General features: G+C 44.0%; 1 protein-coding gene across 2 annotated transcripts in view; it reads right to left on the bottom strand.

The window, feature by feature from the left end:
* The window catches only part of LOC134293874 (uncharacterized), a 28,508-nt gene extending 3,768 nt beyond the window's left edge, over window positions 1-24,740 (bottom strand). Inside the window, exons 1-20 of one of the 2 annotated variants that reach the window (XM_062962908.1) lie at window positions 22,866-24,740; window positions 22,703-22,773; window positions 13,485-13,563; window positions 4,785-4,867; window positions 4,526-4,583; window positions 4,348-4,418; window positions 4,160-4,190; window positions 3,254-3,330; window positions 3,099-3,171; window positions 2,636-2,769; window positions 2,361-2,511; window positions 2,078-2,250; window positions 1,838-1,963; window positions 1,639-1,744; window positions 1,370-1,507; window positions 1,053-1,229; window positions 781-927; window positions 568-687; window positions 369-477; window positions 78-140 (exon numbers count right to left, since the gene is read on the bottom strand). In XM_062962908.1, the coding sequence (XP_062818978.1) occupies window positions 78-140; window positions 369-477; window positions 568-687; window positions 781-927; window positions 1,053-1,229; window positions 1,370-1,507; window positions 1,639-1,744; window positions 1,838-1,963; window positions 2,078-2,250; window positions 2,361-2,511; window positions 2,636-2,769; window positions 3,099-3,171; window positions 3,254-3,330; window positions 4,160-4,190; window positions 4,348-4,418; window positions 4,526-4,583; window positions 4,785-4,867; window positions 13,485-13,563; window positions 22,703-22,773; window positions 22,866-23,321 (2,443 nt within the window). In that variant the 5' untranslated portion in view covers window positions 23,322-24,740. The remainder of the gene's footprint in view (window positions 1-77; window positions 141-368; window positions 478-567; window positions 688-780; window positions 928-1,052; window positions 1,230-1,369; window positions 1,508-1,638; window positions 1,745-1,837; window positions 1,964-2,077; window positions 2,251-2,360; window positions 2,512-2,635; window positions 2,770-3,098; window positions 3,172-3,253; window positions 3,331-4,159; window positions 4,191-4,347; window positions 4,419-4,525; window positions 4,584-4,784; window positions 4,868-13,484; window positions 13,564-22,702; window positions 22,774-22,865) is intronic. The other variant, XM_062962909.1, reaches the window with a different exon arrangement.
* Window positions 24,741-26,240: the final 1,500 nt, after the last annotated feature.

The raw sequence follows: 26,240 nt of genomic DNA, 5'->3' as shown, positions 1-26,240 counted from the left end.
AGCAGGTGAGGGGTGGCCCATGGACCCCCCCGGGAGGCTCTCTTCCCAAGGCCCAGCGCCTCTCAAGCCCCACTTACAGGTGTGGTAGGTGTAGAGGTTCCTGTCGGCACACATCTTGTAGTTGTTGTGCAGAATGTGGCCTGGAGAGAAGAGAGGGACCACTTCCATGAGCAAAGACCCCCACCCTAGACCCAAGGAAGGGGAAGACCCAGAGGGCCCAGGGGGAGGAAGGGGAACCTGAACTTTGTTCTCCCCAAAGAGGCTCAGGATCCCCAGAAGGGGGGAAGAGGCCCCTCCTGCTGCCCCAAAGGCGGATCTGGAGGCCAGGAGTGGGCACAAAGGGGGCCAAGACCCTCCCAGTTCCTTACCGACTAACATGGCTGCCACCTTTCTAGCCGATGGACGTTGGCTTTTAAAGATACGGAGGCAGCCATACACCTGTTCCTCCAACTCTTTCCTGGGGCGGCAATGATGGATCTAGAGAAGAGACAGGGGTCAAAAAGGGGGCTCCTTCTGCCCACCGGGCATAAGGACCCTTGACTCCCATGCCTCAGGGTGGGCACTCACCAGGCGCTTGGAGATCTTATGCAGCAGCTCCTGCAAGCTGAAGGTGTCCTCCGCCAGAACGCTGTCCTTCAGGTGCCAATTCAGGACGTCCGCCGCCTCCCTGAGGGTCTCCCTCGCAGTCTGCAAAGAAAAGAAGAAAGCTGAGTCAGTTCCACTTTCCTTCCTACCTTCCCTCCCTCCTGAGCCCCAGCACTGGGCCTCCCTCCCGCCTACCTTGGCCACCTCCTCATCCTCATCCTCCACATGCATCAGCACCACCAGGAGGTCACTGATGGTTTGACGCTCCTGAAGAGGATGTCCCGGGCGCCAGATGAAATGCCGGAAGCATTCGAGGGCTGCCGTTCGGATGTTGGCCGCCTCCTAAAAGGGAGAAGGAAAAGGAGACCCTATTTCTCCCTGTTTCTTTGCATGAAGCCCCTTCTCAGGGCTTGGGGAGAGGGGGGAGCCAGCGCCCTCCCCAAAAAGGCCCAGGGGTTAAGACTCACATGGTGGAAGAGGCGGCGGCATGTGGCAGTTAGGTGAACCTTCGCAAGGGCCCGGTCTTCAATATGCAGCAGGGGCTCCAGCTGGCCAGCCAGGTTCAGGAACTCCATGGCGATGTTAGTGTGCGGTGATTGCATTCCGCCGATGATGCCGTCTAGGAGTTCCTGAAGGCCCATGGTCTGAAAAGAGAGAGAAAGGAGGATACATTCAATGCAGAGAACTCCCGACCATAGGCCTTCCCCCTTGTTTGGGGAAGGTCCTTCCTATGATCACAAGAGCCTCTCTCTGGTGCGTAGAGCCTGGGCTCTGCCTGGCTTACCTCCCAGTATGTCTCGCAGAGCAGGAGAAGGCCCTGCCTGCTCTGATGTTGGACGGCCAGGCTGTGATGTTGAAGCCAGGCCGTCAGCAGTGCCCAGGTCTTCTCCGACGAGTGTGGGCGCTGGCCGATCTTCAGCAGCTGAAAGACAAGAAGTGAAGCATGAAGGGCTGGAGCTAGGAAGGGAAGCACTGCCTCTCCTCTCCTTGTCTCCCCAGCCTTGCCCTAAGGCCCCTTCCAACCCATAACCCTGGCTGAACAACCCTTCTCACCTGGACGTAGAAGGCCACCACGCCGGCCGAATGCTCCAGCGGCGCTTCTTTCTCCCAGATGGAATGCAGGTGCTGGACTAGGGAGGAGGAGGACTTGAGGAGGCTCCTGGAAGACAAGAAAGACCCCTGTGAGGGAACCCAGCCAGAGAGAACAAGCTGGGCTTCCTCCCTGAACCTCCATCAGCCCTTAGCTCCTTACCGCAACTGGAGGGCTATCCCCTCAGGGCAGATGCTTGGGTCGTCTTCTAGCATCCACTCGGAGGTCCTGTTGAAGGACTTCGGTGCCACCCTCTTCACCAGCACGATGATGATATTCGCCAGTTCTCTGAAAAAGAAAGAAAGAAAAAGGCTTACTTACTAGTGAAGGGTCTGAGTCCCCCTTCAGCCCCCCAAAAGGGCTGGGAGTCCCGCAGACCCTTCCTCCCCACCCTCTCCTTACTCTGGAGGAACGTAGCTGTTGCTCCGGTTCCTGCTGGGTGCCTCCAACCCAGGCCTTGTGACCTCGATGAAGTTGGTCACCAAGGCGAGCAGAAGCTCCAGGAACCACCCCTCCAGGCGCGTGCTGTCCCTGATGTGTCTGACGATCCCGCCGATGGCCCGCGTCGCTCTTGCCTGCGGAGAGAAAGAAGGAGGCTCAAATGCAAGGAAAGGTCAAGAAAGAGGGGGCCCCATTCTCCTTCCCCAGCCCCCTAAAAACAGGGTGCAGGTGGGGAGGTCCTTACCGTGACCGCATCAAAAGTAGGGCTGCCCTGTTCCTCGCCCTCCTGGGCCAGCCAAGGTCCCTCCTTTACCTTGGCCAGGAACAGGTCCAGCGCCGCTTCCAGGCAACAATATGGTGAATTGAGTACGGCGCTTACTAATTCACCACATGCCCTGTGAATGAAGAAAGGGAAGAGGGAGCCAAGGTCAGGGTCAGCCTTGGCTCCAACCCTATGGGGAGACCGCTCAGGGCCCCCTGGGAATAGGGGAGTGGCACCCCCAGGCCCAGCTCCCTTACCTCCCGCCGGACTCCAGAAAGTGGTCCGTGGCCATCTTTAGATGTTTTCGGGCCACGTAATCCACTGCCTGCGTGACCTCTGCAGAGGAGGAACTGCAGACCAGCAGGCAAAGATGGTGTAGGTGTTGTTTTGCCTGTGAAGAAAAAAGAAGAAGAGAAACAATGGCACCTGGCAGCCATGGAAAGGCTCCTGGGCCAAAAGTGCAGGGAGAGCAGTGGCAGGTGAATGCGTGTGTGATGCTTGCTGGAAGGAACTGGGCATTGGGGTCCCTACATACCTTTCCAGTGGCCAAAGAGACCACTGGGGAATGGCAGGAGTTGAGAAGAGCAGCCTACCTGAAGGCTGGACATCTCTCGACAAACCTGCCATCTAGAAGGTCGATGGGGCATCCTGAGAAAGGTGTTGGGCGATGCCTCCTTGGTGGTGGCTGCAGGCCTCGCCAGGAGGAACTCTAAGCTTTACCTGTTCTGGGTCCAGGGAGGACCATCTCCTCGGGTGCAGGGCAAGATCTTCATCTTCGCCGGGTCCTACGGAGCTGGAAGAGAGGCACAAGAGGTGAGACCTGGTAAGACAAGAAGGGGGGCAATGGTCACCCCTCCTGGCGAAGGGCAACGCACCTGCTTGTACTGGGGAGAGGGTCCCACACCTCATCCTCCAGGCTGGGGATGTCAGCCAGCGTTGCCGCTTCGGAGTCCTGTAAAAGACAAGGGAGAAGAGGAGTGAAATTGGGGCTGCCCCCTTCCCTCATGGGTGTGGGGCCAAAAGGGAAGGAATGGGAAGACAGCCCAGGGGAGGAAGACTAGAGTAGGAGTTGGGAATCACCCTGGGCCACTCAAGTCTAGATGTAGTCAGATAGATGATAGGACTAGATTGAGGGAATCCTTTCCCTGTTTCCAAAGCATGCCCAGATAGGCTCTACTGTGTTTCCCCTCTTTCTATCCTGTTTACCTCACATCCCTTACTTTGATGTTAGTAGAAATGTGAATCTTCAGGGACACTAACTTCTCATTGGTCAGAATGTTTTATGGCCCCAATAAACTGGACCATGAGTTCGGAACCATTTTGGTTCAGTTTCTTCTCTCTTTGTTCTTCAAGCTAATAGCAGCATCTTGCTGTCCCTCTAGGCAAGATGTGACTATCTAGATGTTTGTTATTTTTCCTTTCTTATTTTTCCTTAGAAACTAGTCTAGAAAGCTAGACAGCTCCCAAACCTTTCTATCTACAATGGAATTCTTTTTACCTGAATAAATGTTTTTTGAACTTTTACTGAGCCTCTGCAATCGATAGCCATCCTAACAGAAAAAGGCTTCTCTTTGCTCACCGCGTGTAAGTATCTGCTGTTTTTGAAAGTCTGCTTTTGCTACTCTGCTACACTTTTGGTGGAATCTCCCCCAGAGAGGGATAAATTGAGTCTAACCGCTCAGAGATTACCACAATAAAAGGTGTGGTGGGGAGAGGAAAAGAGGGGTGGGGATGGAGAGGAAGCAGCCCCCCTGTTTTGATCACCCCCTTCCCTCTCTTACCGTCGATGTCTTCAGAGGGGGCTCATGGACACTGCAAGGAGAGAGACAAGAAAGCAAGGTCAGAAGAAGTTCTCTCCTATCTCTCAGGTGGAGCCCACCAAACCCCCTGGAATAGGGCTGCATGCGAGGCCCCCTTGGCCTCACTTGGGGGGTAGAGGGGACCTCCGCCTGCCATGGGAAGGACCTACCTCTCTGTATCGAGGGCCCGGGCCGCCCCCTCCTCCAGGACCTCCGAAGGGATCCCAACTTCCTTTGAACCCTGTTGAGGAGAAAGAAGAGAGAAGTGGATGCTCTGAGCAAGAACCCATCTCCCGAAGGAAGGAGAAAGGCAAGCTCTTCCCTTTCCAGCCCCCTTCTTTCACTCACCAACTCTATGGGTTGTTTGTCCTTTGGTGAAGTCGGGATTTGCTCCGAGAGGAAGCTGCTAGAAGGACAAGGGAAAGAAGAAGAGTTTGAGATCCCTGGCCGCCTTCTCCCTTCCATTCCCAAGGCCAGCCCCATCCCAAGGCCCTTGCCAGCCCCTGGGAGGAAGGCGGCGTCCTGGGATGCCCCCCTCCAGATCTCTGGGCCCCAAAAACCCCAACCCCCAGCCTGGCCTTCCCCCCAAAACATGAATAGGAGGTACCTCTCTGCACTCTCTGAGGTCTGGTTCTTGCGCTCCGCCTGAAGGCTGCTAGCCTCCCAGGGGAGCTTCTCTCTCCCCAGAAACTGCAAAGAAAGAAAGGGAAACTCAAGGTTCCACCAAAGAAGGGCTTCTCTGCGTCAATCTCCCTCTTTCCACCCCCCTCTGTTTCTAAGAACTGGAATCCCCAGTAAAGTTTGGACTGTCACCCCCAGCATTCTTCCCCATTGACTACACTGCCAGAGGCTGCTAGGATTTGTCAACAGCCTTCTTGAATTGCTTTGCTCAGAACTGGACACAGGGTTATTCCAAGTGAAGAAGTCTGAGCAAAGCAAAGCAAAGTGAGACTACAGTAGAGTCTCATTTATCCAATGTTCTGGATTATCCAACGTATTTTTGTAGTCAATGTTTTCAATACATCGTGATATTTTGGTGCTAAATTCGTAAATACAGTAATTACTACATAGCATTACTGCATATTGAACTACTTTTTCTGTCAAATTTGTTGTATAACATGATGTTTTGGTGCTTAATTTGTAAAATCATAACCTAATTTGATGTTTAAAAGGCTTTTCCTTAACCCCTCCTTATTATCCAATATATTCGTTTATCCAACGTTCTGCCAGCCCGTTTATGTTGGATAAGTGAGACTCTACTGTATTATTTATTTATTTATTTATTTGCTACATTTATATGCCGCCCTTCTCACCCCGAAGGGGACTCAGAGCGGCTTACAAATTAAATTTACATACAATATTATATTATTAGCATAGTACAATACTGGCAATAAATTACTATATTGTACTGTATCTATATATTGTAATATTATTAGTAATATTACATGTAAAATATAATATATAATTAATATTATATTGTATTATTAGTATTATATCGTATTACAATATAATATGAATATTATATGTATAGACAATATGTTATAATTATTATATATTATTGTAAATTATATTGTGTGTGTGTGTGTATATATATATATATATATAGGAGCCCCGGTGGCAGAGTGTGTAAAAGCACTGAGCTGGAGACCGAAAGGTCCCAGGTTCAAGCCCCGGGAGCGGCATGAGCAGCCGCTGTTAGCTCCAGCTCCTGCCAACCTAGCAGTTCGAAAACATGCCTATGTGAGTAGATCAATAGGTACCGCTCCCGCGGGAAGGTAACGGTGCTCCATGCAGTCATGCCGGCCACATGACCTTGGAGGTGTCTATTGACAACGCCGGCTCTTCGCCTTAGAAATGGAGATGAGCACCAACCCCCAGAGTCAGACATGACTGGACTTAACGTCAGGGGAAAACCTTTACCTTTACTATATATATATATATATATATATATATATATATATATATATATCTAGCATAGCATGTTAGGACTAGGACTTCCCTCCATCTCAACACTATGCTTCTATTGATGCAACCTAGAATCGCATGGGCTTTTTAAGCTGCTGCAGCACACCCTTGACTCATGTTCAGTTTGCGGTCTATTAAAACTCCTAAGTCCTTTTCACATGGATTCCATCATCCAAGTCCTCACTGAAAACGATGCATAGCCTTAAAGGCCCAGGACAGGACCCTCTTGATGGTGCCCCACTGGTCCCTTCTCTCCAGGATGAAGAAAGAGGAGCCACTGGACAGAAGCATCCTCTGGCTTCGGCCTGTGAAACAATTCCTGATCTACCTGACAGGAGCACTGTCTCGCCCACATTCTACTGGCTTCTGTGTGTCTTGGGGAACCTTCCCAAAGGCCTTCCTGAAATCAAGATGTGCTGCACCCACAGCATCCCCTTCATTCACCAAGATTGTGAGATTTTCAAAGAAAGTGTGTGGGAGTTTTCTTCTCTGGAGGCTTCTAGGCAGAGGTTGGATGTGTCAAAAGGGATGGCCATCTGTTAGGAGGGATTGGGTGGGCCTTCCTGTCTGGCAGAAGGGGTTGGACTGGATGGCCCTTGGGGCCCCTTCTATTTATTTCCCATATTTGCACCCTACCCTTCTCACCCTGAAAAGGACTCAACAGGCAACAATTCGATGTTAACAACACACAATTCCAAAATAAACAATTACAGTAGAGTCTCACTTATCCAACACTCGCTTATCCAACGTTCTGGATTATCCAACGCATTTTTGTAGTCAATGTTTTCAATATATCGTGATATTTTGGTGCTAAATTCGTAAATACAGTAAATACAGCATAACATTACTGTGTATTGAACTACCTTTTCTGTCAAATTTGTTGTATAACATGATGTTTTGGTGCTTAATTTGTAAAATCATAACCTAATTTGATGTTTAATAGGCTTTTCCTTAATCTCTTCTTATTATCCAACATATTCGCTTATCCAACGTTCTGCCGGCCCGTTTATGTTGGATAAGTGAGACTCTACTGTACAATTAAAATTGAAACAATTAAAACATCAATTAAAATCATGCAAATTCAAATAATAGTCCAAGGCCCACCCTTTAGTCTTTTTTATTGTTATTTTATTGTTTTATCCCACTCCCACCCTCCCCTCCTTATACATGCAATTTATACAGTAAACTACAGAAGTTACATTTGAAATACATTTGAGTCCCCTTCGAGGTGAGAAAGGTGGGGTATAAATGGGGCAAATAAATAAATAAATATCGATTTTGGTCCAATTTTTTCCACTCCACATCTTAGCATATTTTCTAAATAATTCCTAACTGGTTCCCACGTCCTCTTAATGATTGTAACCTTTTCAATTTTATTTATATTGTTCCATTTGCAATTTGTTATTTTCACATTTAACATATTATTTATATACTTATACCAATTCATCAGTGTCTATTTTGTTTTACCTTTCCAATCCCTCACTAAAATAATTTGTGCACATGCTATGAATTTGTCAACCAATTTTTCTTTTTTTATATTCTTCACTCCTGTTATCCTTGCAAGTAGTACATTTCTATTAACTATTGCTATTTGTAGATTTAACATTATATTGATTTCTGCTTCAATCATTCTGCAGTATTTTGTCTGAATGCATCTCCCTCTATGAACCATTGCGGAGATTAAGATCTTCCGGGTTTTAAATAATGGTTTTAATGTAAAGATAACTGATTTTAGTGTTTATGTATTTTTATGGTTTATTTTATGTTCTAGCATTGAATATTTGCTATACCAAATACCAAATGTATTTAATGCTTAGACCATAGGTCTTTCGCATGCAAGACAAACAAACAAATACACAAAAGCCAGACCATCAAATACAATATAAAACATGCCATTAAAACCCTATATAAATCATTAAAACATTAAAATGCTGCAAATATCAATGTCAGGATATGCCCTTCAAATACTACATATTTCATGGATTAGCACCAACATAATTAAAAACAAGATAAAACCAAGTAAGTACAGCATTATTAAAACCCAAGCAGGGAACACATTGGATATAAAAAAAACACTATTAGTTAAAAGCATGGTTTTAAATAATGGTTTTAATGTGAAGATAACTTATTTTTGTCTTTATGTATTTTTATGGTTTATTTTATGTTCTGGCATTGAATGTTTGCTATATATATGTTGTGCTTCACCCTGAGTCCCCTTCGAGGTGAGAAGGGAAGAATATAATAATAATAATAATAATAATAATAATAATAATAATAATAATAATAATAATTTATTTTTCTATCCTGCCACCATCTCCCCAAAGGGACTTGGGGCGGCTAACATGGTGCCAAGCCCAAAACAAAACAAATATGACAGTTAAAACCAATATACTGTATATACTCGAGTATAAGCCTAGTTTTTCAGCCCTTTTTTAGGACTGAAAAAGCCCCCCTCGGCTTATACTCGGGTGAGGGTCCTGGTTGGCTTATATTTGGGTCAGCTTATACTCGGGAATATATGGTACATTTATTATTTTTCTCTATTATTATTGGTATTATTACATTTATTATTTTTCTCTATTATTGTTACTACTATTACATTTATTTTACTCTATTTTTATTATTATTAATACAGTTATTATTTCACTCTGATCTTATTATTATTATATTTATTATTTTACTCTATTATAACATGTATTATTTTCCTGTATTATTATTTATTATTATTATGACATGTATTATTTTACTCTATTATTATTAAAAGGATACATAAGCACATTTACATTGAAGAAGATGAGAAAAATGATTTAATCAGGGTTGGACAATCTTATCTTAAATTAGAGCTTTATGTAAATATTCAAAAACATTTAACCTACTGATGCTTCAATTAATGTAATTTTATTGGTATCTGTTTTTATTTCTGAAATTTACCACTATCGGCTTATACTGGAGTCAATGTTTTCCCAGTTTTTTTGTGGTAAAAATAGGTGCCTCGGCTTATATTCGGATCGGCTTATACTCGAGGATATATAGTCATCAATGTGTTACAAATACACATGTTCATAGAAAGCCTAGCTCTTATACTCAAGGTTTGTGAGTCCAGTGATACAAAATTCATGTTCCACATAGAAGACTGTGCATTCAAACCTATATGTCCAAGTTTGTAAATCCTTTTTGAATCCAAAATTTTAAATAAATCCAAAGTTTATAACCATCCACGACCAGTTTTGACTGTGTAGTCTTCCTCGGGTGGTAATTTACAAAGGTACAGAAAACCTAAAATAGCCAATTTTCCACTGTAGCAAGTTCTTCAAGTAAATAAATTTAATGTATAAGTATCATTGACGAAGTATACAAGTGTTTTATAGCCACTCATATGTATTCCCTGTAGGTACACTCCATCGATGATACTTATACATTAGGTGACCTTGGGTAAGTCACACTTTCTCAGCCTCAGAGGAAAGCAGCAGCATCCTCTCTTTGAACAAGTCTTGCCAAGCAACTCCTGTGATTGGATTACCATAAGTTAGTAAGTAAGTAAGTAACTTTATTTTTCTACCCCGCCACCATCTCCCGGCAGGGACTCTGGGAGGCTACATGGGTCAGAAGCCCAAAATACAAAACAATAAATCAGTTAAAACACATTGCAATGCAAACACAATAAAATCAGCAGTTATACAAAACAGTTACCTTAACCAAAACAATACAGTAAATCATAAAATCTCAGTTAACATATAAATCAGATAAAAATAAGATAAGTTAGAATAAAATAAAATAAAATGGGACACCAGTTTGATGGAGGGGATGGCATGGTTAGGAATGGCTTGAAGGCACAATGACCTAATCTAACCTAAAACTAGGAAATGAAGCACCTAAATACAGTAGAGTCTCACTTATCCAACACTCGCTTATCCAACATTCTGGATTATCCATCACATTTTTGTAGTCAATGTTTTCAATATATCGTGATATTTTGGTGCAAAATTCATAAATACAGTAATTACTACATAGTATTACTGCGTATTGAACTACTTTTTCTGCCAAATTTGTTGTCTAACATGATGTTTTGGTGCTTCATTTGTAAAATCATAACCTAATTTGATGTTTAATAGGCTTTTCCTTAATGCGTCCTTATTATCCAACATATTCGCTTATCCAACATTCTGCCGGCCCGTTTATGTTGGATAAGTGAGACTCTACTGTATTAGGAATAATGTTTTTATTCTGTGTGATAGTGGAATCAATTACAGTAGAGTCTCACTTATCCAACACTCGCTTATCCAACATTCTGGATTATCCAACGCATTTTTGTAGTCAATGTTTTCAATAAATCGTAATATTTTGGTGCTAAATTCGTAAATACAGTAATTATTACATAACGTTATCGTGTACTAAAATGCTTTTTCTATCCATTTGTTGTAAAGCATGATATTTTGGTGCTTAATTTGTAAAATTATAACCTAATTTGATGTGTAATAGGCTTTTCCTTAATCCCTCCTTATTATCCAATATATTCACTTATCCAACATTCTGCCGGCCAGTTTATGTTGGATAAGTGAGACGCTACTGTATATGGGACTGTTGTGGACTTTTCTTGTAGCTTTGAACCCTGGCTGATTCCTGCTTGGTGGAATATTTTGTTGGGAGGAGTTAGCTGGCTCTGATTGTTTCCTGTCTGCAATTCACCTGTTTTCAAATTGTTATTCTTTATTTACTGTCCTGGTTTTAATTTTTTTGTAATTCTTAGAGCCAGGATTAGGAGGTTTTGTGGGAGCCAGTGGGAGTTTTGTGGGAGCCTGGGAGGGCGCTGAGTGGAACACTACAAATCACCTTTAGTGAGAAGCTTATCTTGCGACCTTTATGAGGACCACATTACCATTTCACAGATGGGAAAACTGAAGGTATAAAACAGCTAGACTTGTTACCTTGAACTAAGATTTGAAGACTTGAAGATCAACACCACGTGTGGGCAAACTTTGGCCCTCCAAGTGTTTCGGCTATTAGGAATTGTGGGAGTTGAAGTCCAAAACAACTGGAGGGCCAAAGTTTGCCCATGCCTCATTTACACTATTCTCTACAGATGTTGCAACACAGACTTTACATACTTTCATCCTTTTTAAGCTTTTAAGATGAAAATAACAATCCCTGGAATAAATCCAATTTTCATTCTGAAAGTCTGTACAATGTGGTAGTGTATTTCAATTATAAGAGCAAGTACCAGTTGTTACAAAATGGATCTTGGAGCCCTCGTGGACAAGTTAAACATGAGCCAACACTGTGGCAGTGCCTTAAAAATCCAATGGGATTTTGGCCTGTATCAATAGGAGTATCTAGATCCAGGGAAGTCATGCTATTCTGATATTCCAGGGAAGTCATGCTATTCTACTCCATTCTGCCTTGGTCAAACCAAGGAATACTGTGTCCAATTCTGAGCACCACAATTGAAGAGAAATGTTAACAAAATGGAAAGTGTCCAGAGGGCAAGTAAAATGATCAAGGGTCTGGAGAAAAAGCCCTATGAGGAGCGGCTTAAAGAGCTGGGCATGTTTAGCCTGCAGAAGAGAGGGCTGAGAGGAGACATGATAGCCATGTATAAATATGTGAGGAGAAATCATAGGGAGGAGGGAGCAAGCATTTTTTTTTTTGCTGCCCTGCAGACTAGGATGCGGAACAATGGCTTCAAACTGCAGGAAAGGGGATTCCACCTGAACATTAGAAAGAACTTCCTCACTGTGAGAGCTGTTCAGCAGCGGAACTCTCTGCCCTGGAGTGTGATGAAGGCTTCTACTTTGGAGGCTTTTAAGCAGAGGCTGGAGGGCCATCTGTTGGAGGTGCTTTGAATGCGATTTTCCTGCTTCTTGGCCGAATGGGATTGGACTGGATGGCCTACAAGGTCTCTTCCAACTGTAGAATTCTATTTATGTTTTACTAATTGCTTATTATTGATTGTTGTGGGTTTTATACTGCATTTGTTGTTGATTGTTGTTGGTTTTATTTTGCATTTAATTGCATTATAACAAGCTGGAAGCTGCTTTGGGTCCCTTTGTGGGAGAAAAGCGGAATATAAATAGATGTCACTAATGCTTCGTGAATATCAAGTGCAGAGCTTTCATCAGATATGAAATTAGTCCATAAAAAAGTGGTCCCTACCTAAATATATTAAAGGTACCAGCTTGTGCTTGATCTTGAAAACTAAGCAGGGTCAGCCCAGGTTAGTACGTTGATTGGGAGCAAACAATAAATATCAAGTGTTGTACACTAGATTTCAGAGTAGGAACTGGTAAAAACACCTCCAAGTATGCCTTATCTTAAAAAATCCTATGAAATTAATATTTATTATTTATTTATTTACAGTATTTATATTCCGCCCTTCTCACCCCGAAGGGGACTCAGGGCGGATTACAATGAACACATATATGGCAAACATTCAATGCCAACAGACAAACAACATACATTAGACAGACTCAGAGGCATTTTTAACATTTTTCCAGCTTCACGATTCCGGCCACAGGGGGAGCTGTTGCTTCACCGTCCAGTAGTGGCTGTACTTCCGCATTCCTTTCCTCGTGTTTTGCTGGCAGTTTTATGGTGTTGTAAATTAGCCTCCCGCATAAAGCGTCCCTAAATTTCCCTAATTGACAGGTGCAACTGTCTTTCGGGGCTGCATAGGTCAACAGCAAGCCAGGACTATTAATGGTCGGAGGCTTAACCCGACCCGGGCTTCGAACTCATGACCTCTCGGTCAGTAGTGATTTATAGCAGCTGGTTACTAGCCAGCTGCGCCATAGCCCGGCCCCATAATAGTCATAATAAGTCAACAGCTGACTGAATGAATGCACACACTACACCAACTTGCCCAAAGCTCCACTTTGTCAACTGCTTAGAATCATAGAATCATAGAGTTGGAAGAGATCTCATGGACCATCCAGTCCAACCCCCTGCCAAGAAGCAGGAAATCGCATTTAAAGCACCCCCGACAGATGGCCATCCAGCTATGCTATCCAAAGAGCTGTTCGGCAGTGAAACTCTCTGCCTCAGACTGTGGTGGAGGCTCCTTCTTTGGAGACTTTTAAGCAGAGGCTGGATGGCCATCTGTCAGGGGTGCTTTGAATGTGATTTCCTGTTTCTTGGCAGGGGGTTGGACTGGATGGCCCATGAGGTCTCTTCCAACTCCATGATTCTATGATTCTATGAAAGCGCTAGCACTCTCTCTCTCTCTGGAGTTACACTTTAAACTGTTCCATCTTAAAAACAAATTCAGCTTAAGAATAAGCCTACAAAACCTATCTTGTTTATAACTATTTCTCAAAGGTTCGTGGGAGGGAGAGGCCTCCTTCCTTACCTTGGACGCTGGCCTCACTTCAATTATCAGCGTCCGGGGAGAGGGCGCCTCCGCGCGCGTTCCTTGTGTCTCCGGAGGACTGGAAGGGGACAAGAAAATGTATTATTTATTGATTTACTACATACCCTGTTTCCCCTAAAATAAGACATCCCCAGAAAATAAGACCTAGTAGAAGTTTTGCTGAATTGCTAAATATAAGGCCTCCCCTGAAAGTAAGACCTAGCAAAGGTTTTGTTTGGAAGCATGCCTGCCAAACAGAACACCAGAGCATGCAGGATTGGTAAATGTACATACCATAGAGTGTTGTACATGGAAATAATGGTAATAACAAGAAATTCTTGATAGGATTCACAGTTTGTCTGGTTATGCTGGTTTGTGATGACAACTACTGTACAGTATATAATAAATGTTCATTTTTTTTGTTCAACAATAAATGTGAATTCTTTTTCATGGAAAAATAATCCCCTGAAAATAAGACCTAGAGCATCTTTGGGAGCAAAAATTAATATAAGACACTGTCTTATTTTCGGGGAAACACGGTATATTTCTAACCTGAAAAGGACTCAGAACAGCTTGAAAAAAACTTGAAAATGCTCAAGAAAAACTCATGAGAAAAACTTATGGGCCAAAATTGCCATGCATACCTGATATGCCCAGATTTGAATACTGATCGGTTTGGAGGGGAATTGGCCTGGACATTTGGGAGTAGTAGGTACTGGGATTTATAGTTCACCTGCAATTAATGAGCACTTCAAACCCCTCCGATGATGGACCAGGACCAAATTTGGCACACAGAGCCCCCATAACCAAAAGAGCATATTACTTAAGTTTGGGGAAAAGGGAGTTATAGTTCACCTGCATCCAGAGAAACAGTGACCCCCACCGACAATGGATCGGAACTAAACTTTGCACAGAGAAGTCTCATGACCAACTGAACATACTGCAGGGGTTTGTGGGAATGGGCCTTGATTTTGGGAGTTGTAGTTGACATGCATCCAAAGAGCACTGAACCCAGCCAATGACGGATCTGGATCAAACTTGGCACACAGACTCAACATAACCTGTGATGGATACTGACAGATGTTTTGGGACAATTGCCCCTGGAATCTGGGAGTTGTAGCAGTTCACCCCCATCCAGAGAGCACTGCAGCCAGGCGATGACCAGCCAACGACAGATCTGGACCACACTCGGTACACAGACCCAAAATGGCCAACTTTGAATACTGGGAGGGTTTGGGGAGAATTGACCTACGATTCTGGGAACTGTAGTTCACCCACTCCAAACTGAGAATACCTAACAATCAAAAACAAATCATGCCTTTTTCAAATAACCCGGGCATCGCTGGGTTCCCAACCTAGTGTGTGTGTGTGTGTGTATATATATATCTATATATATAAAAGAGTGATGGCATCACGGCGACCCACAAAACAACAAAACTACAGCCCCCCCCAACCTCAAAATTTGATGACACAACCCATCATCCACGGCTCTAGGTTGATACAACAAAAAGAAAAGAAAAATAAAGTCCTAATTAGAGAGAGAGGAATAATTGCTTTTATCCAATTGCTGCCAGTTAGAAGGCTAAGCTCCTCCAACTTGGTCTCCTAGCAACCCAATAAAAATAATAAAAAACACTAAAAAATAATTAAAAACACTAAAAAATTAATACAATAAAATACCATAATAACAAAAAATAACTAAAAATTATACAAGAAAATAATAAAATATAATAAATAAAAAGATAACTTACAATAAAATTAATTAAAAAATACAAATAACGTCAAATAAAAATTACACAACAATTTTTACCCAATACCACCACCACTTTGCCACAGCAACGCGTGGCCGGGCACAGCTAGTATATATATATATACACATATACACCAGTATATACTTGAGTATAAGCCGACCCAAATGTAAGCCGAGGCACCTAATTTTACCACAAAAAACTGGGAAAACATTGACTCCAGTATAAGCCGAGAGTGGTAAATTTCAAAAATAAAAATAGATACCAATAAAATTACATTAATTGAGGCATCCGTAGGTTAAATGTTTTTGAATATTTACATAAAGCTCTAATTTAATCTAACTCTGATTAAATCATTATTCTCATCTTCTTCAAAGTAAATGCGCTTATGTATACTTTTAATAATAATAGTGAAATAATAAATGCAGTAAAATAATAAATGCAGTAAAATAATAAATGTAATAGTAAGAAGATCAGAGTGAAAAAATAAATGTATTAATCATAATAAAAAATAGATTAAAATAAATGTAATAGTAACAACAATAATAGAGCAAAATAAATGTAACAATAATAGGGTAAAATAATAAATGCAACAATAATAGAGTAAAATAATAAATACAACAATAATAGAGTAAAATAATAAATGTACCATATATTCTCGAGTATAAGCCAACCCGAATATAAGCCGGCCAGGACCCTAACTCAAATATAAGCCAAGGGGGGCTTTTGCAGTCCTAAAAAAGGGCTGAAAAACCCGGCCTATACTCGAGTATATACGGTATATATCAGAGAAACGGGGAGAATCGGGAACCCTCTATCCCAATTGCATGGAGGAGAGATCAAGTCCCCTCCCCTCCTCCCAATCTAAGATTATCCTTTACATACAGCTTCCTACAAACTCCTGAAAACTCCAGCAACCTTCTTAAATGATCAAGGCTCTGCAATTGGTGCAAATCCCTCCCCTTCCAGGCTTCCAATTTGTTCCAGGATTTTCTGCATTTTCCCTCTTACAATACTGGTTTGAAACTGCATAGAAATGTCAGTGTGGATAGATTATTATGTCTTTAATCCTCCTGTATTAAGAGCCCCACTTTCCATCTGAACGTGCTCTAACCTGGGTGTCCCAAAAAAGGTATACACACTTAAAAACAGATACAGTAGAGTCTTACTTATCCAACATAAATGGGCTGGCAGAACGTTGGATAATCGGATATGTTGGATAATAAGGAGGGATTAAAGAAAAGCCTATTAAACATCAAATTAGGTTATGATTTTACAGATTAAGCACCAAAACATCATTTGACAGAAAAAGTAGTTCAATACGAAATAATGCTATGTAGTGATTACTGTGTTTACGAACTTAGCACCAAAATATCACGATTTATTGAAAACATTGACTACAAAAATGCGTTGGATAATCCAGAATGTTGGATAAGTGAGACTCTACTGTACTTTAATTGAGGTTTGTTCCCCCCCCCCCCCCATGTTAAACCCATTGGAATTAATAATGGAAATCAAGTCCCTTCTACGTTGCCTTATGTTCCAGGATCTGATTCCAGATTATCTGATTTAAACTGGATTATATGAGTCTCCACTGCCATATAATCTGGGATAAGAAGATAATCTGGTTTAAGATCCTGGGATATAGGGACAGTGTGGAAGGGGCCTCAGGCTGGAACTACACTGCCCCTATATCCCAGGATCTGATCCCAGATTATTTTATCCTGGATTACCTGGCAGTGTAGACTCATATACTCCAGTTTAAAGCAGATAATCTGGAATCAAGATCTTAGGATATAGCAGCAGTGTGGAAGGGGCCCCAGGCTGAATCTATGCCCTAATTCCCAGGATCTGATCCTAGATTATCTTCTTATCCCAGATTATCTGGCAGTTTAGATTCATATAATCCAGTTCAGAGTAGATAATCTGGGATCAGATCTTGGGATACAGGGCAGTGTGGAAGGGATCTCAGGCTGGATCTATACTGGCCTTTATTCCAGGATCTGATCCCAGATTATCTTTTTATTCCAGATTATCTGGTAGTGTGGACTCATATAATCCAGTTCAAAGGAGATAATCTGCTATCAGATCCTGGGATATAGGAGCAGTGTGGAAGGGGCCTCAGGCTGGAACTACACTGCCCCTATATCCCAGGATCTGATCCCAGATTATTTTATCCTGGATTACCTGGCAGTGTAGACTCATATACTCCAGTTTAAAGCAGATAATCTGGAATCAAGATCTTAGGATATAGCAGCAGTGTGGAAGGGGCCCCAGGCTGAATCTATGCCCTAATTCCCAGGATCTGATCCTAGATTATCTTCTTATCCCAGATTATCTGGCAGTTTAGATTCATATAATCCAGTTCAGAGTAGATAATCTGGGATCAGATCTTGGGATACAGGGCAGTGTGGAAGGGATCTCAGGCTGGATCTATACTGGCCTTTATTCCAGGATCTGATCCCAGATTATCTTTTTATTCCAGATTATCTGGTAGTGTGGACTCATATAATCCAGTTCAAAGGAGATAATCTGCTATCAGATCCTGGGATATAGGAGCAGTGTGGAAGGGGCCTCATGGTGAATCTACACTGCCCTATATCCCATGATCTGATTCCATATTACAGTAGAGTCTCACTTATCCAACATTCCCTTATCCAACGTTCTGGTTTATCCAACGCATTTTTGTAGTCAATGTTTTCAATATATCATGATATTTTGGTGCTAAATTCATAAATACAGTGATTACTACATAGCATTACTGCATATTGAACTACTTTTTCTGTCAAATTTGTTGTATAACATGATGTTTTGGTGCTTCATTTGTAAAATCATAACCTAATTTGATGTTTAATAGGCTTTTCCTTAATGCCTCCTTATTATCCAACATATTCGCTTATCCAACATTCTGCCGGCCCGTTTATGTTGGATAAGTGCGACTCTACTGTATTTGATTTAAACTGGATTATATGAGTCCCTACTGCCATATAATCTGGGATAAGAAGAAAATCTGGAATTAGATCCTGGAATATAGGGCAGTATAAATCCAGCCTCAGATTTAAGTTTTGAACAAAGGAAAATAATTTTAAAATGTGACTGGAAGTGTGAAAAGGTAAAGTCCAAAGAGAGTTGAGGAGGGAGTTTCAAGGAGACTTGCCATAAATCGAATATGATATTTTTGGAGTAACCTTTTTGTCCCTGATCATATCCACCACTGGAATGAGCCCCAAGAACATAAGGCACCATTGTACAAGACATGGTTCATGCCTCACACTTTTACAGTCAGTTGAAACATTTTGATACTTTTTATAATTTTTTTCCATATGTGTTGTATGATGCTGCCAACACACAAAACTGTTTATTCCTGTCCTCTCCCTGTATATATTATTAATACCAACGTACAGCTTTATTGATATCCAGTGAGCCCCCCTCAGTATCAACTGTTGACTGGTTACAGCTCTCTCCATGGATTCCAAAATCTGTGGATGCTCATGTCACATTATATGCAATGGTGTGGTAAAATTGCATTCCTTATATCACTTATCCAACATAAATGGGCTGGCAGAAGGTTGGATAAGCAAAAATGTTGGATAATAAGGAGAGATTAAGGAAAAGCCTTTTAAACGTCAAATTACGTTATGATTTTACAAATTAAGCACCAAAACATCATGTTTTACAACAAATCGACAGAAAAAGCAGTTCAATACACGGTAACATTATGTAGTAATTACTGTATTTACGAATTTAGCACCAAAACATTGCAATGTATTGAAAACATTGACTACATAAACATTGACTAGGTAAAGGTAAAGGTTTCCCCTGACGTTAAGTCCAGTCGTGTCTGACTCTGGGGTTGGTGCTCATCTCCATTTCTAAGCTGAAGAGCTGGCGTTGTCTGTAGACAACTCCAAGGTCATGTGGCCGGCATGACTGCATGGAACGCCGTTACCTTCCCACCGGATTTGAACCTGGGACCTTTCAGTATGCAACTTCAGCAGCTCAGTGCTTTAATTTTGGCAGGTGAGTATTGTGAGGTAGGGGGGAATTTGCATGTGGGAGGTGATTGGCTGGGGAGTGAGAGGAGGGAGGGGCCCCTGGGAGGGAGCAGGGATATGCAAATTTTGGCAGGTGGGAATTGTGAGGTAGGGGGGAATTTGCATGTGGGAGGTGATTGGCTGGGGAGTGAGAGGAGGGAGGGGCCCCTGGGAGGGAGCAGGGATATGCAAATTTTGGCAGGTGGGGATTGTGAGGTGGGGGGGAATTTGCATGTGGGAGGTGATTGGCTGGGGAGTGAGAGGAGGGAGGGGCCCCTGGGAGGGAGCAGGGATATGCAAATTTTGGCAGGTGGGGATTGTGAGGTGGCAGGAATTTGCATGTGGGAGGTGATTGGCTGGGGAGTGAGAGGAGGGAGGGGCCCCTGGGAGGGAGCAGGGATATGCAAATTTTGGCAGGTGGGGATTGTGAGGTAGGGGGGAATTTGCATGTGGGAGGTGATTGGCTGGGGAGTGAGAGGAGGGAGGGGCCCCTGGGAGGGAGCAGGGATATGCAAATTTTGGCAGTTGGGAATTGTGAGGTGGCAGGAATTTGCATGTGGGAGGTGATTGGTTGGGGAGTGAGAGGAGGGAGGGGCCCCTGGGAGGGAGCAGGGATATGCAAATTTTGGCAGGTGGGGATTGTGAGGTGGCAGGAATTTGCATGTGGGAGGTGATTGGTTGGGGAGTGAGAGGAGGGAGGGGCCCCTGGGAGGGAGCAGGGATATGCAAATTTTGGCAGTTGGGGATTGTGAGGTGGCAGGAATTTGCATGTGGGAGGTGATTGGTTGGGGAGTGAGAGGAGGGAGGGGCCCCTGGGAGGGAGCAGGGATATGCAAATTTTGGCAGGTGGGGATTGTGAGGTGGCAGGAATTTGCATGTGGGAGGTGATTGGTTGGGGAGTGAGAGGAGGGAGGGGCCCCTGGGAGGGAGCAGGGATATGCAAATTTTGGCAGGTGGGGATTGTGAGGTGGCAGGAATTTGCATGTGGGAGGTGATTGGTTGGGGAGTGAGAGGAGGGAGGGGCCCCTGGGAGGGAGCAGGGATATGCAAATTTTGGCAGTTGGGAATTGTGAGGTGGCAGGAATTTGCATGTGGGAGGTGATTGGTTGGGGAGTGAGAGGAGGGAGGGGCCCCTGGGAGGGAGCAGGGATATGCAAATTTTGGCAGGTGGGGATTTTGAGGTGGCAGGAATTTGCATGTGGGAGGTGATTGGTTGGGGAGTGAGAGGAGGGAGGGGCCCCTGGGAGGGAGCAGGGATATGCAAATTTTGGCAGGTGGGGATTTTGAGGTGGGAGGAATTTGCCTTTTCGTAGTCAACTAGCTGTGCCCGGCCACGTGTTGCGTTGCTGTGACTTTTTGGATTTGTTTGTTGGCCAGGTGGATTAGCAGTGAATAGCCTTGCAGCTGCAAAGTGTAGCCGTTTTCTTCCTATTGTAATCCAAGTTTGGTGAGCTAGAATACACTGAATAGTCTTGGTGTGGCAGGTATACCTGCTGTTATTAGTCACCTTGATTAGCATGTAATGGCCTTGCAGCTTCAAAGCCTGGCTGCCTCCTCCCTGGGGAATCCTTTGTTTGGAGGTGCTAGGTGGCCCTGATTGAACCCCCTCCCTTCCTGTCCAGGGAGTTGAAGAAGGACCAGCAGAAGACAGGGCTGAGTGGAAGGCGCCTCCCCCAGGCTGCTGTAATCAATAGCAATGATATTTAGTAATAATATGAAGGATGTGGGCGGACTACAATTTCCCAAAAATTTTGGGTCATTTCCCCCAAAACTTCCCCAATATTCACAGTTGGGCATGTTGAGTCTGTGTGCCAAGTTTGGTCCAGATCTATCTTCAGTGCTCTCTGGATACGGGTGAAGTACAACTCCTGGATAGCAAATTCAACCACCTCCAGACCCCGCTACTATACCAAGTTGGCCGTGTTGGCTCTTGCACTGCATTTCATTGGGTTGTGTTATATGGGTCTACACTGCCTTATTATTATTATTATTATTATATAATGCGGTTTGAACGGCCTTGGACTGCTTTACATGGGTCTATGATGACCATATAATTCAGTTTGAACTGCATTGGTCTTTGCTTTCAATGGCTCCATTTCAGTATTAATGTCTAGTCCATGTGATGGCATACTATGGGGCATAGCATTAATACAAACTCTCAAGCAACCAGAGACAACTCTCAGTTATCCGGCATTGACCACTCCCCAAGGGTGCCGGTTAAATGAGAGTCGACTTTCAGCATTAATACAAACTCTCAAGCAACCAGAGACGACTCTGTTATCTGGCATCGACCACTCCCCACGGGTGCCGGTTAAATGAGAGTCAACTGTCATAGCATTAATACAAACTCTTAAGCAACCAAAGACTCGCAGTTATCCGGCATCAACAAATCCCCTCGGGTGTCGGTTAAATGAGAGTCAACTGTCATAGCATTAATATAAACTCTCAAGCAACCAGAGACAACTCTCAGTTATCTGACATCGACCACTCCCCACAGGTGCCGGTTAAATGAGAGTCAACTGTCATAGCATTAATACAAACTCTCAAGCAACCAGAGACGACTCTCAGCTATCTGGCATCGACCACTCCCCTCGGGTGCTGGTTAAATGAGAGTCAACTGTCATAGCATTAATACAAACTCTCAAGCAACCAGAGACAACTCTCAGTTATCCGGCATCAACCACTCCCCTCGCGTGTCGGTTAAATGAGAGTCAACTGTCATAGCATTAATACAAACTCTCAAGCAACCAGAGATGAGTCTATAGTGTTCTGACCATTGCTAATTTAATCTAAACAGCAAAACTGAGGCCCTGGGCTGATTGGGTTGCTAGGAGACCAAGTGGGTGGAGCTTAGCCCTCTAACTGGCAGCTATTGGATAAAAACAATTATTCCTTTCCCTCTAATTAGGACTTCATTTTTCTTTTCTTTTTGTTGTATCAACCTAGAGCCGTGGATGATGGGTTGTGTTGTCAAATTTTGAGGTTGGGGAGCCTGTAGTTTTGTTGTTTTGTCCGGTGCCCTGATTCCATCACTCTTTTATATATATAGAAGAAGATGGAGCCTCCGGTGGCTCAGTATGTTAAAGCACTGAGCTGCTGAACTTGCAGACCGAAAGGTCCCAGGTTCGAATCCAGGGAGCGGAGTGAGCGCCCGCTGTTAGCTCCAGCTTCTGCCAACCTAGCAGTTCGAAAACATGCAAATGTGAGTAGATCAATAGGTACTGCTCCGGCGGGAAGGTAACGGCGCTCCATGAAGTCATGCCGGCCACATGACCTTGGAGGTGTCTACGGACAACGCTGGCTCTTCGGCTGAGAAATGGAGATGAGCACCAACCCTCAGAGTCGGTCATGACTGGACCTAACGTCAAGGGAAACCTTTACCTTCCCTTCCCTTAGGGTGGGGGGACCCCGAAGGGAACGGGGGGCCAGGGCTTACCTTGGAGGATCCACAGGAACAGCTACGTTTTCGGGGCTCACGCGGCGAAGCGAGCGCCTCGTCCTGACCTTCTGCAGAGGGAAGCAATTAAGGGGGCCCTCAGTGCCAGAACAGAGCTGGCCCCGGGGCCCCAAAGGGAGCGGGAGGGGGGTGCGGTCCTTACCCTGAACCACGAGTCCAGGGCCGTCCATCGGGGGGCACGCGGAGGGACTTCTGGCGCAGAGGCATCGCTCCCGGCTGGCCTCAGTGGGAGCTGTCTGGAGTGCTCTCTGCCCATCTTGGTGCTCAGGAAGGCAATGCCAGCGCCAACTGACTTGAGGTTTCTCAGAACCCTCGGTCTCCATGGCAAGAACGGAACCTTTTCAAAGGAAAACAACCCGCAGCCTGGAGATGCTCCTGGAAGGGAGGGGCCCCCAGCAGGATGGAAGCAAGGAAGAGTGGCCCCATGCATCTCCCTTTTCTGCTCTTCTGCTTTGAAGGGTGGACTCAGGGGCCATGAGACCCAAACTTTGTGTGCCACAGTGGGTGGGTGGCGATGTTTCTCTTGCCAGGACAAAGTTTTTGCCCTGTAATCCACTTTCCCCATGCCTTTAGGATAAAAGCGATCAGGAACAGACATGCATAACCCAGGAACATCGCCCTGTAGTTCCCAGGCGCAAGTCCACTACCAAACCTGTCTGCACGTGTGGCCACGCAGCCTCTAAAAAGTCATAATAAAGTTCTGTTCCTGGCACGAAAGTGTGTCTTCCTGTTTGATTGTGTAGTCCTGATTTGGAAAGTCGTGATCCTATTCCATAAATTTTGCTTGCATCCTAGAAACTTCGTTTTATTTATTTCGTGTCCAAAGCATTGCATAATAAATAAGTTTAAAAGTGATAAAATAAAGGAATCACAAACAGCTAAGTCGTTTTGGATCAAAAGTGGACAACAGCAATCGCATTGTCCGTAGCTTTAAACAACTCCTCCTCCGTGCATGAGGTAGGGCATTGTGGGCAAGCACACATATGAGGAGTTGTTTGTTCAGCTCCACAGTCACACAAGGTGGAAGATTCCTCCAGGTAGTGCCATCTTACCAGGTTGTCTTTTGATCTGCCCACTCCGCTTCTCAGTCTATTCAGGGAATTCCAAATTGCCCATTTGGGTGGATGACAATGTTTATCTTGCCAGGACAAAGTTTTTGCCCTGTAATCCACTTTCCCTGTGTCTTTAGGATAAAAGCAATGAGGAACACACATGCATAACCCAGGAACATCGCCCTTGTAGTTCCCAGGCACAAGGACACAACCAAAGCTGTCCGCACAGATGGCCATGCAGCCTCTAAAAAGTGATAATAAAGTCCTATTCCTGGCTTGAAAGTGTGTGTTCCTGTTTGATTGTGTAGTCCTGACTTGGAAAGTCATGATCCTATTCCATAAACTATCATGTCAGACTACACAGAGAAGCCATTGAAATTCACAAGCATGTGGACAACTTCAACAGAAAGGAGGAAACCATGAAAATGAACAAAATCTGGCTACCAGTATTAAAAAAACTCAAAAATCAGAACAGTAAATAAGAAGCAACACTCTGAGACAGGGGTCCCCAAACTAAGGCCCAGGGGCCGAATGCGGCCCATCGAAGCCATTTATCCGGCCCCCACGGCACAAGGGCAGAAGGGGGTTGAGCTAAATGACCCAAGGGGTCTCTTCTTCTCTTACAACCATCATCATTATTATTTTATTATGACACAGCAAACAAGATAGATATGCTGGATTTCATATCACAAAATCACAAGTCGAACATATTATTATTAACATTGAGGCTGGGTGGACATCTGTCAGGGGTGCTTTGCTTGTGCTTTCGGTGCACAAAGGCAGAAAGGGATTGGACTCAATGGCCCAAGGGGTCTTTTCCAACCCTCTTTTTTATTATTATTAACATTGAGGCTGGGTGGACATCTGTCAGGGGTGTTTTCGGTGCACAAAGGAAGAAAGGGATTGGACTCAATGGCCCAAAGGGTTTCTTCCAACCCTCTTTTTATTATTATTGTTGTTGTTATTTATTATTATTATTATTATTATTATTATTATTATTATTATTATTGCTCGGTGGCCAACTATAGTCCGGCCCTCCAATGGTCCGAAGGATCGTGAACTGGCTCCCTGTTTAAAAAGTTTGGGGACCCCTGCTCTGAGACATGGGAACTAGGGGCAGCTAACAAAGGATGCCCCCAGGCAGAAAGTAGCCAGTAGATGAAGCCATTCAATGCAAATTAGGGTGATTAACAGCAACATTCATGCTGGCCTCCAACTGACAAAGGTTCTTCCCTCACCCTGGACTTTCCACAGATATATATAAATCTTCCTTGCTGAGTTTCTCCATACCTCAAAACCTCTGAGGATGACTGCCATAGATGTGGGCAAAATGTCAGGAGAGAATGCTTCTAGAACATGGCCATACAGCCCGGAAAACATACAACAACTCCATAAACTTTGTTTGCGTCCTAGAAACTTCATTAAACGTGTGGAGGGTGAAGTTTCTCTGGCAAGGACAAAGTTTTCGCCCTCTAGTCAACGTCCTGCATCTTTTCACGATAAAAACAATGAAGAACAGAAATGTATTACTCAAGAACAGAACTTGTACAACGACTTGCATATTCGCATCTGCGCATTTTAAGTTTTTTAAAAAAGTCTAAATTTCCAGCGGACATCCCGTGGCGGCCAATTTTTGGGCTTCAAAAACCCAGGACAAAACAGCAAGTCTGGACATTGGAGGAGAAATCCTGGGACCAACAGAACTGTATGTGGATCTTTTCTCAGGTCCAAGTTTTTGGGGGTTTTTTTGCCCCTGAGGTAAAACCCGTGACTTGGTGCTGTCTGGAAGCACCCTGAAGTAGAAACAAACACAATCCCAGGAACCCTTTGAAGGTTGCCTGTATTCATATCCTGGGAGTTTGTCTTGATGATATCCTTGTGATGCACCACGTACTAATTAGGCATTCAGTTTTCCCGTCAATAGACACTGACCTCCATTCCATGCCCAGTGCCATAACGTCTGATGTATCAGATTACAGTGCCCATCATCCTTACCGAGCATGTCCTCTTGGGTGATGGGAGTCATAGTCCCACAAATCTGGAGGAGGCCTCGTTCAAGAAGGCCGATTTAAACCTTGCTTTTGATCCAAGTTCCTGAGAAAACTGAACTGAAAGACCACACAAGACAAAACAAAAAAACACCCCAAGGAGGTTTAAACAGGCAAAAGTGTGACTCCTGAGAGGAGATCCCATTGTTAACAATGAAATAATGATAGGGAACATTTCCGATTGTGGCAGCAAGGTTCAGAGCTTGACTCAAATAATAATAATAATAATCCTTTAAAGCTAAGCCAGTATTGTCACTTCACCATAAACAGATTCCAGATTGCTGTGAACATGATCCCTTTGCGATCTTTTCTGACGGAAACTTCAGGCCTGAGATTCCTTGAGGATCGGCCTCAAAGGGGCCAAAGTCGGGAGGCAGCTCTCTTCCCAAACGGAGACTGAGAAGAACGAAATGGCGC

The sequence above is a fragment of the Anolis carolinensis genome, unplaced genomic scaffold (assembly GCF_035594765.1).
Source record: "Anolis carolinensis isolate JA03-04 unplaced genomic scaffold, rAnoCar3.1.pri scaffold_10, whole genome shotgun sequence".
In the NCBI taxonomy this organism is placed as follows: Eukaryota; Metazoa; Chordata; class Lepidosauria; order Squamata; family Dactyloidae; genus Anolis; species Anolis carolinensis.
Note: the sequence above shows the minus strand (reverse complement) of the source record. Positions and strands in the feature narration are given on the sequence as shown.